Source organism: Procambarus clarkii, chromosome 24 (assembly GCF_040958095.1).
Source record: "Procambarus clarkii isolate CNS0578487 chromosome 24, FALCON_Pclarkii_2.0, whole genome shotgun sequence".
Taxonomy (NCBI): Eukaryota; Metazoa; Arthropoda; class Malacostraca; order Decapoda; family Cambaridae; genus Procambarus; species Procambarus clarkii.
In genome coordinates, this window is record NC_091173.1 from 8,700,343 (window position 1) to 8,711,896 (window position 11,554).

At 45.4% G+C, this 11,554-nt stretch overlaps 1 protein-coding gene across 1 annotated transcript; it reads left to right on the forward strand.

The window, feature by feature from the left end:
- Positions 1 to 379: 379 nt before the first annotated feature.
- LOC123749823 (salivary glue protein Sgs-3-like) lies at positions 380 to 2,064 on the forward strand. The gene is made up of 2 exons (XM_045731945.2): positions 380 to 420; positions 1,209 to 2,064. Exons 1-2 carry the CDS (start codon positions 380 to 382, stop codon positions 2,062 to 2,064), a joined length of 897 nt encoding a protein of 298 aa, XP_045587901.2.
- The last annotated feature ends 9,490 nt before the right edge of the window (positions 2,065 to 11,554 follow it).

Here is an 11,554-nt window from a genome sequence, read left to right on the forward strand (position 1 = left end):
AGTACACTCCTTGGGTATATATATACCTGTTTGCTAGGGACCGCAACTGGCAGTTTACCTTGCCAATTGCAACAATAGCAGCAGGTTTACAGACCTGAGATTTTATGGCTCAACAAATTACAAACATTAGGCAAGTAACGCGGGGAACTTTTCAGTGTCTTTCGAATCTCAGAGTCAGGTGCTGCTTGTTCGGTGATTGTTTGTTGTTTAGAGATTGTTTGCTGCTTGGAGATTGTTGTACTAAAAGAATAGAAGCAAGCAAAACAAAATTGTTTACGAATATTCATACTTTATATGATATGAGTTGCGAATTCGCGCTATGAATGACTCACTACTGACGGCTTTTCACTATTTGATGACTCCTGATGACTCACTATAGATGGCTTTCAATATAAGTAATGTTATTGATGACTCCCGATGGTAATTATTCTCACTATTGATTCTCATTATTGACTATTCTCACTACTGATGTTTCCCACTATTTAGTAACAGTAACTACTCCACGATACCGTTGAAACTACTACAACATATAGCACCAAAACGGCGCTGCTTATCCATCAAGGAATTTTAGCATCATATCGAAATCCCAACGTCAGGAAAACATTGTAATGTCGCCAGGGAAATGTCACACTAACAATTAGAAAAATCTCCCTAGCAGAAGGAAATCTTACCCTACCACCTGAAGAGTCTTACTCTAGCTTCTAACGTATCTAATTCCAGGGAAAAAAGTATCTAAGCCCAGAAAAATATACCCAAAGTATCAGAAAAGTGCTATACCTCGCAAATCATCTCTATAAGATCAGGAATAATATTAGACTATAAGTTGAAAATATTAAAACAAACATTGCTAAAATATCCTTTTAAGACGAGGAAAATATCACAGCAGTAGCAAATTACTCTGAAACCAGGAAAACATCATCTTAGCCGCAATGGACCATTTTTTCCCTAGCACCAGGGAAAATATCGTAGCCCCCAGACAAACATCCAAGCCACGGGGAACCAAGGACCCTAGTACCAAGGACCCTAGTACCAAGGACCCTAGTACCAAGGACCCTAGTACCAAGGACCCTAGTACCAAGAACCCTAGTACCAAGGACCCTAGTACCAAGAACCCTAGTACCAAGAACCCTAGTACCAAGGACCCTAGTACCAAGGACCCTAGTACCAAGAACCCTAGTACCAAGAACCCTAGTACCAAGGACCCCTAGTACCAAGGACCCTAGTACCAAGGACCCTAGTACCAAGGACCCTGGTACCAAGGACCCTAGTACCAAGGACCCTAGTACCAAGGACCCTAGTACCAAGGACCCTAGTACCAAGAACCCTAGTACCAAGGACCCTAGTACCAAGAACCCTAGTACCAAGGACCCTAGTACCAAGGACCCTAGTACCAAGGACCCTAGTACCAAGGACCCTAGTACCAAGAACCCTAGTACCAAGGACTCTAGTACCAAGAACCCTAGTACCAAGGACCCTAGTACCAAGGACCCTAGTACCAAGGACCCTAGTACCAAGAACCCTAGTACCAAGGACCCTAGTACCAAGGACCCTAGTACCAAGGACTCTAGTACCAAGAACCCTAGTACCAAGGACCCTAGTACCAAGAACCCTAGTACCAAGGACCCTAGTACCAAGAACCCTAGTACCAAGGACCCTAGTACCAAGGACCCTAGTACCAAGGACCCTAGTACCAAGGACCCTAGTACCAAGGACCCTAGTACCAAGAACCCTAGTACCAAGGACCCTAGTACCAAGGACCCTAGTAACAAGAACCCTAGTACCAAGGACCCTAGTACCAAGGACCCTAGTACCAAGGACCCTAGTACCAAGGACCCTGGTACCAAGGACCCTAGTACCAAGGACCCTAGTACCAAGGACCCTAGTACCAATGACCCTGGTACCAAGGACCCTAGTACCAAGAACCCTAGTACCAAGGACCCTAGTACCAAGGACCCTAGTACCAAGAACCCTAGATCTCGAGAGGTCGTCTCCTTGGAACAAGGAAGACTTTTCACCCAATCATCAGAAAAGGAGCACCTAGGAACTACGAAGCTGTTACCTTAACTCCAGAAAAGCAGAGCCTTTACATCACTTGAGTGGCACCATGTGAGAGAACACATCACCCTTGAGACATACGAATACCTTAGTACCATGTACTCTGCTACATAGAGTCTACCCGGCTTGGTGCCTTCTTTTGATAATTACTTAGTAGCAGACAAATATCACCTTGTGCAAGAAAAACATCATATTTACATGAGAAACCCTTCATATTACCACTAGAAATCAATCATATTAACATGAAAAAAGCATCATAATAAGACGAGAAAGAATCACATTTGAACTAAAGAAACATCAGGTAAATACGAACGCGAGAAGCCCGTCGCGGCAGCATAAAAAACATCAACTTAGCATGAGGAAAGCTCCATTGGGCCAACTCGCCTACCTTAAATTCAAGGGAAGAAAGTCACAGGAGCTCAAATCTGGCCAAACTTTCCAGTCCATTAAAAAGTTGGTAAAAATATTAGCCCAAATTAAGGCGCAAACTTTGAAGGAGGAGGTGAGGGAGGTCTTGAGGCCCCTCAAACTAGCAAAGTGGTCACGTGAGGCAGCCGAGGAAGTGTGTGATGCGGGCACAGGCTGACGGGCGTAGTTAGTGAGGAGACAGCCATGGTGGGATGTAATTAGCAGGCAGACATGGACGGGCTCACACACACACACACACACACACACACACACACACACACACACACACACACACACACACACACACACACACACACATGATCACCACATTCAAGATTCTCAAGGGAATTGACAGGGTTGATAAAGACAGGCTGTTTAACACAAGGGGCACACGCACTAGGGGACACAGGTGGAAACTGAGTGCCCAAATGAGCCACAGAGAGATATTAGAAATAACTTTTTTAGTGTCAGAGTGGTTGACAAATGGAATGCATTAGGAAGCGATGTGGTGGAGGCTGACTCCATACACAGTTTCAAGTGTAGATATGATAGAGCCCAATAGGCTCAGGAACCTGTACACCTGTTGATTGACGGTTGAGAGGCGGGACCAAAGAGCCAGAGCTCAACCCCCGCAAGCACAACTAGGTGAGCAGGCGATGAGTCACAATAACGTGGCTGAAGTATGTTGACCAGACCACACACTAGAAATTGAAGGGACGACGACGTTTCGGTCCGTCCTGGACCATTCTCAAGTCGATTGAGAACTAGGTGAGTACAACTAGGTGAGTACACACAGTTGATTGACAGTTGAGAGACGGGACCAAGGAGCCGAAGCTCGACCCCGCAAGCACAACTAGGTGAGTATACACAGACACACACAAGGGAACAGTAGGAGGAGAATCACCTTGACTGTTGGACTTGAGCTTCACCAAAAATGAGGAAGATATTGAAAACTTGGAGCATAAAATTCCATTAGGAACCAGCTACCAATTCCTCCTGGTCTTAACTAAATAATAAAAATGAATCCAGCCCTCAAAAAGTCAGGGAAGCAAGAGAATGAGACTACAGAAAAGGTAATTACAGCCTTATTTTCGAAAAGGTATTTTAGATGTTTAAGTATAATATCATTCATATGACGTTTCGTGCTCTAACTTGGGTTGATACCTTCAGAACAGTATTTATGTTCCCCCTTGTTAACCTCTACATTCATCTGTACTCATCAATCGTGTCTTCTATTGGGCTACACCTTTCTGGGTAATGTGTATTAAGTCTTGATGATACTGTATACTTCATCCTCCTCATCACGTCACGTACACCCATTATATACACACCTCATCCCACCACGCCCTCTTACGGGCTCACCATAGCCCGTGCTACATGGACACTTCGTTCTGAGTAGCTAAATATAAAACAACAATCACCACGCCCTTCCCCAACTCACCCCACAATCCCATTTGTCAATAACCCTCTTCCCCACAATCAACAATACTCTTCTCCCTTCCTTCAATTGCCCTAACCAAACCATCGTGTCTATCTCTCCCTTCACCTTTCCACTGCTTATATCCCATCTTTACGTATCCCCTTCACCTTTCCCCCCCCCCCCACTCACCCTCCTCTCCCTGTAATTAATCTTTAGAAAAACAGGTAAGCGGCTTTGGAAACTTCTCACGTTTTAATGACACCCTCGTGGTCGGCCAGCCTCAGCGGCCCTTCAGGAGGACCAGCCTCTCTCTCAGTCCTCCTCCAGCCGCTGCTCATAGTCTCCTGCCACTCTTTGTACTGCCCGGGAGGACCACACGACGCATGAAGGGACACTCCCGAAGTTAGCGTTGAAAGTGTACGGATGTAGCGTTTAATCATCGTAGCAATCGATGTATATGTGTTAGGGCGCTGGTGGCTGAGTAGATACCACGCTGGACACGTACAGCATGAGCAGAGTTTCTTTCACCTTGATGTCCCTGTTACCTAGCAGTAAATAGGTACTGGGAGTTAGACAGCAACGGGCTGCTTCCTGGGGATGTGTGTGTGCGCGCGTGCGCGTGTGTAAGAGAGAAATATATGTAGTAGACATACAAGAGGAAAAATAAATTGGTTAATATGGCGGGGTCCAAGAGCTAATAGTTCGATTCTACAGGCACAAATAGAAAATACAAATAGGAAATACACACACGCACACGACATTGTGAGAAAATATTTTTTTTTTACATTTGTTTCTCACTAATGCTAATGTTGGTAATCCTTCATCAAACAATAATATTTGGTAAATATTGTAGCAATATGAATTGTAATCTGCGCTAATGAAGACTAAACCAGTCTGAAACAACTCGATAACAACTTACCAGTAATAACGACGAGGCAGAAAATGGCCTCACATATAGTGTGGAAGAGGACCATCCCAGCCTCGCCTACAGTGTTATTGCCACACAATACAACCCTTAAGGACACTAGAGCAACAGTCTCGGGAAATATTCTTACGCTTGCAGCCGTAGCAGTGAGAGGAGATAGCATCAATGTAGTGAAACGGGGCCCTTCAACTACTGCAATGGTGCCGTAGTCTCTTCCCTGTACTCATGTTTCCTGGTCTTGTGTCGCTTTGTTTTGGTTCCTCCCTTTGTTGCTCTTGTTCTAACTTCTCTGTCTCTTTGTTGTGCTCTCTCTCTCTCTCTCTCTCTCTCTCTCTCTCTCTCTCTCTCTCTCTCTCTCTCTCTCTCTCTCTCTCTCTCTCTCTCTCTCTCTCTCTCTCTCTCTCTCTCTCTCTCTGTCTGTCTTTCTCTCTCTCTCTCTGTCTGTCTTTCTCTCTCTCTCTCTCTCTCTCTCTCTCTCTCTCTCTCTCTCTCTCTCTCTCTCTCTCTCTCTCTCTCTCTCTCTCTCTCTCTCTCTCTCTCTCTCTCTCTCTCTCTCTCTCTCTCTCTCTCTCTCTCTCTCTCTCTCTCTCTCTCTCTCTCTCTCTCTCTCTCTCTCTCTCTCTCTCTCTCTCTCTCTCTCTCGTTTTTGTTCTGTTGACCTCATTCTTCTCCTTTTTATGTTGGTTTATCTCTCCTCTCTTTTGCTGTTGGTCTATCTAAGCTATCCAATTGTGTTAGTCGCGATTATCTCCTCAGTCGATGAGAAGCAAGAACTCTGCTATCATATAGTTGACACAAACTGCATGTTTCTTGTCAATCATTTAAAGTGGAGAATGTGTCGACTGCCAATCATCAACAACAATAACTTTGGAACATATTAAAGTAACATCATGGATCGAAATAACTTATCTCCCTTGTTTCGACGCACATACAAGCAATCTTGAAACGCGGCTGAACAAGTGGTGTAGTATCTTGGTGAGTGGCGCCAGATGGAGGGAGACAGAGGGTCTGACCACCACCAGCAACTCCATCATCACAATTACTGCGTCGCCAAAGCTAGCTACTGCGGACGGTTCGGCGCCTCCACCCCCCTCACTCTCACACACACACATATATGCAAGCCCAGACTCTTGTACACACAACCACGCGCTCAGATACTCTGAGTATGGTGCTCTCCAGTGGTGCTGCTCTCCAGTGGTGCTGCCCTTCCACTGGTGCTGCCCTCCACTTGGTGCTGCCCTCCACTGGGACTGGGGGAGAAGAAATGTTTTACGAACTATTATGGTCCTCGATTTTGAACCATGAAGCAACGAAATTGTTGTGAAGCACTTTGTGGTCAGCAGTGAAGGTGCCGGACTCCTTCTACAGACTCTGATCCCTGGAGCATTATCTTCATTCTACACCTCGTAGACCAACATCAGACTTGTCTTACCTCTAGTCTTGCTGTTGTGCTACGCCGGACACACACTTCTGTCACATTTAGCGTGCCACTGGTGCAATTTTTCACGGTACGCCTTAAGAGTTGAACCGGTTCATCCACCGCTCAGCGTGAGGGGGATATGGTTCCCTCGGCTCTCATCTCCTCTGCTTTGACGAAATTTTCGAACGTGGTTGAGGCTGGAAGGTGTGTGTGTGTGTGTGTGTGTGTGTGTGTGTGTGTGTGTGTGTGTGTGTGTGTGTGTGTGTGTGTGTGTGTGTGTGTGTGTGTGTGTGTGTGTGTCTTCGCCAGGAATGAGCCTTAGCTCTTGGGACACGCTTCTCACAATGGACTAGCGTAATTGTTTCGAAACGATTTTGGTACTGCAATATATTCTTGTCAAGCTGTATTGTTAGTTCCTTTCAAGTTGTTAACGATATGTCTCTGAAGACGTTATTTCTAATAATTCTTTGGCTAATCATTATCATTATTTGTATCCTAGTTTCAACAGTGTCCCCTAGTTCGTATCTTTCCCATGTGAAATAACTTGTTCGTGTCAATCCTTGTTAGTTGTCCTGGGTGCTTTGTAAGTCGTGATCATGTCTACCAGAGAACCTGAATAAAATATGGAGATGATCTGGAAAATGGCTTTTCGACTTCAAGCAAATGAAAGGTGAATGTATTTGAGACAGGGATGAGGGTGGGGGGGGGGGAGGAAAGGTGTACGATGATGGGAAGGCAAATGCTTAAGTCAGGAAAGGACAAGTATCTGGAAGTAGACAAACCCAAGTCCATCGTTGAAGATACACAGTAACAAGATAACATCAGCGGCATGCGCTAAGCTACTCAACATTCGTGTAACCTTCAGGTACCTTGACACGGAAGCCTTCAAGTACATTGTACACTACCTATGTTAGACCAGTGCTAGAATATGCAGCCCCAGTTTGGATTATCCCTCCACTGAAAAACCACAAAGAATAATTAGAGAAAGTCAAAAGACTTGCAGCAAGACTGGTCATTGAGCTAGGAAGACTGAACTACTAGGAAAGGCTGAGAAATTTACATGTATGAGTCTCACAGACAATGACAGGAAAAAGAAGAGAAATGTTCAGCAGGAAGAGAGATACTCACCTGCAAGCACATACAGGTGAGTATTCACAGAGACGGAGGAAGTTCCCAAGGTTGAAACCTGGTATTATGAAGCATTACTGGCCCGTCTCTCCTCTAGTATCGCGACAGGTTTAATAATATTTCATAAACTCTCTGTCCTCTGCACATTGCTGAAGATGAATCCAGATTCGTCTGCAACTCATGTTCTAAAGTGCAGGAATAGAGAGAGAGAGAGAGAGAGAGAGAGGAGAGAGAGAGAGAGAGAGAGAGAGAGAGAGAGAGAGAGAGAGAGAGAGAGAGAGAGAGAGAGAGAGAGAGAATGTGGCTTACTATAACATGTCTGATGTTAATCAATCACATGCTTAAGGCTGCCTTCAGCCAGGCATGAAACCAGACATCCTCAGACGTCAGACCCGCTCCAGATATCAGAATACACAGCACAAGTTGGTCCTAGAGAGATACAAACCCACTGGCATTTTCTTATTAATTTCCACCACTTGTGTATCTATATATGCGCACCCGTGTAAATGTCCACCTCGCCACACTGACGGATAATTATTTTTTTCTGTTATATATTCTCGTTTTCAATGCGTTACAATATCTGTTATGCGTTACGATATCTGTTATGCGTTACAATATCTGTTATGCGTTACAATATCTGTTATACGTTACAATATCTGTTCTTTTCGTTTTCACTTACTTCATTCCGAGTAATATCCAGTCTGCAACATTATTTTTCCTCTCATATTGATCACAAATTTATGATAAAGAACAACGCATTTTATGCAGATTAAGTAGTGGAGATCGTTAAAAAAAAATCGCAATAAACTACAAATGGAGATTAAAATTGAATATAAGGAGCAGGAACAAAGGAAGATTAAACAAGGGGTGAGGTGATGATGCCCCGGTTCCGTAGAGAGATGTAATAATTCCGTCTCTTCCAAAATTCTTATGTGTCATATTGTCATTGGCAAGTGTCATATTGTCATTGGCAAGTGTCTTATGTGTCATATTGTCATTGGCAAGTGTCATATTGTCATTGGCAAGTGTCTTATGTGTCATATTGTCATTGGCAAGTGTCATATTGTCACTGGCAAGTACCGGTGAAGTGTTGGGAACAGAGTCTTCTTGTGAAGGTCACTGCAGCCAGTGTCTCAGTGAGCGTTCTCTGCGTGCTCACTGGCTGTGTGTGTGTGTGTGTGTGTGTGTGTGTGTGTGTGTGTGTGTGTGTGTGTGTGTGTGTGTGTGTGTGTGTGTGTGTGTGCACTTACCTAGTGTACATTCACCGGGGGATGAGCTGCTGCTCCTTGGTGCCGCCTCTCAACTGTCAATCTAGTGGTGTACTGGTTCCTGACATTCTCGAGCTCTGTCATATCTTTACTTGAAACTTTGTATGGAGTCAGCCTCCATTACATCACTGCCTAATGCATTCCACCTGTTAACTACTCCGACACTGAAAAAGTTCTTTCTAACGTCCCTGTTGCTCATTTGGGTACTCAGTTTCTACCCCGTGTTCCCGTGGTACCTTCACGTACCACCCATGTTAAACACTTTACCTTTATCTACCCCTGTCAGTTCCTCTGAGAATTTTGTAGGTAGTGATCATGTCTCCCCTAACTTCAGTCTTCCAGTGTCGTGAGGTTCAGTTCCAGTAATCTTTCCTCATAGCTCATTCCTCTCAGCTCGGGGACTAAGCTAGTGGTTAAGTGGTTTCCTCTGAACATTTTCTAACTTCGTTTTGTGTATGTAAGACAAATAGAGAGAGAGAGAGAGAGAGAGAGAGAGAGACAGACAGACAGACAGACAGACAGACAGACAGACAGACAGACAGACAGACAGACAGACAGACACTGAGTTTCTGAAATATTTCAATTTATTTCTTAACTTAAGGAGACTTCCCTGCCAATAAAAATGAAGGTATATTGTGTACATGAGTCATAATATAAAGGTATCTCACGCAACACACACGCGAGTGCGTGAACGTATCTTCCACGCCATTAACAAACTGTATAAATATTGCTCAAAGTTCCATTAACAGTGAGACCACAATAACATAATGTATCTATTGAGACAGTTTACGGCAGTGGGTGAGACGGAACTTCAACCTTGCCTATTGTCATAACATTATATCTTCCATCCTCTCTTACCTCCTGCTACTTCTCTTCTCTTCAAATTTATCCTCCCTCTACTAAATATTCGCATTCTCCCGATATTCATCAGTTCTCTCTCTCTCTCTCTCTCTCTCTCTCTCTCTCTCTCTCTCTCTCTCTCTCTCTCTCTCTCTCTCTCTCTCTCTCTCTCTCTCTCTCTCTCTCTCTCTCTCCTCTTCCATTCTCATGCTGTCTTCATCGCTCCATTCCTCCAACCTGCCCTGCCCCCCCCCCACTCCTCGCCCTGAACCACCAGAGCGAATAAAAGGATAACACACATATTGGAAATTTCTATTGTCAGAATATTGACACCAATCTGGTGCTCGACGCCTCGGTCAGCTCTCGCTCCTCGCTGATATTAAACACAATTACGGACCTTGACAGCTGCAGGAGCGTCCCCCCTTAATGTTAAGTTCCATCATACTAGCACCTTTTATATTTTGTCTTAAATTAAGACTTCTCATTCTAACGATCTGGGTAATAAATTGATCTGATAGGGAGCCGGTCGGCCGAGCGGACAGCACGCGGGACTTGTGATCCTGTGGTCCTGGGTTCGATCCCAGGCGCCGACGAGAAACAATGGGCAGAGTTTCTTTCACCCTATGCCCCTGTTACCTAGCAGTAAATAGGTACCTGGGTGTTAGTCAGCTGTCACGGGCTGCTTCCTGGGGGTGGAGGCCTGGTCGAGGACCGGGCCGCGGGGACACTAAAATAAAAAAAGCCCCGAAATCATCTCAAGATAACCTCAAGATAAGATATTTTGATATGTGCCTCTTCTTGGTCTTCTTTATCAGTTGTTTATCGCTTCACTCGTGCTTTACATCCTGATGCAGATAGAGAATGAAGGTAGCAACAAATACTAGGGGAGAAGATGGGTAAAGGAGGGGAATGGAGGAGAGAGGAAAGGGAAACAAAAGGGGGAGGAAAGATAGGCAGCAGTTGCTGTCTGTCTGTTGCTGTGGCTGGTGGAGATTCTTTTACCCTTGCTCATTGATCCGTACTTCCTGGACTTATTAATTACGAAAGGGGAGGATTGGCCCGGAGGGAGAGGACTGTCGAGGGGGGGCAGTACCGAATAGGGACTACCGAGGGGGGAGTGCCGAGACAGTAGTACCGAGGGGGGAGTGCCGAGACAGTAGTACCGAGGGGGGAGTGCCGAGACAGTAGTACCGAGGGGGGAGTGCCGAGACAGTAGTACCGAGGGGGGAGTGCCGAGACAGTAGTACCGAGGGGGGAGTGCCGAGACAGTAGTACCGAGACAGTAGTACCGAGGGGGGAGTGCCGAGACAGTAGTACCGAGGGGGGGAGTACCGAGACAGTAGTACCGAGGGGGGAGTGCCGAGACAGTAGTACCGAGGGGGGAGTGCCGAGACAGTAGTACCGAGGGGGGGAGTACCGAGACAGTAGTACCGAGGGGGGAGTGCCGAGACAGTAGTACCGAGGGAGGAATGCCGAAAGAGTAGTACCGAGGGGAGGAGGGAAATATTTCTCTGATATATTTGGGGTTGTGATTCCTTAAGTTTATGGGTGAAACTCGCCATATTGAGGGAAGATAATGTGTCCTATATGTAGGGGGAACGGGGGTGCAACTGGTCGTATCTGGGGGAGAAACTCATCATCTCTCAGGGTGCATCCCGTCATATTTGGGGAGTAAATAAGGGATATTTTGTAACTTTTGGGGAGAAACTGACCATATATTGGGTTCAACTCATTAAATTTGTAGGAACTTCTCATCTGTTGACCAAACCACACATTAGAAAGTGAAGGGACGACGACGTTTCGGTCCGTCCTGGACCATTCTCAATTCGATTTTGAGAATGATGGACCATTCTCACAATCGACTTGAGAATGGTCCAGGACGGACCGGAACGTCGTCGTTCGTTCACTTTCTAGTGTGTGGTTTGGTCAATATATTTCAGCCACGTTATTGTGACTCCTCATCAGCAACTGCTCATCTATTTCAGGGAACAACTTATCATGAGAGTGTTGGATCATTCAAAATAATTTCATCTATCCCACACCCTCCTATTCCCTTCTCGCTTATCTCCCTCTCACTGTGTTTACATGTA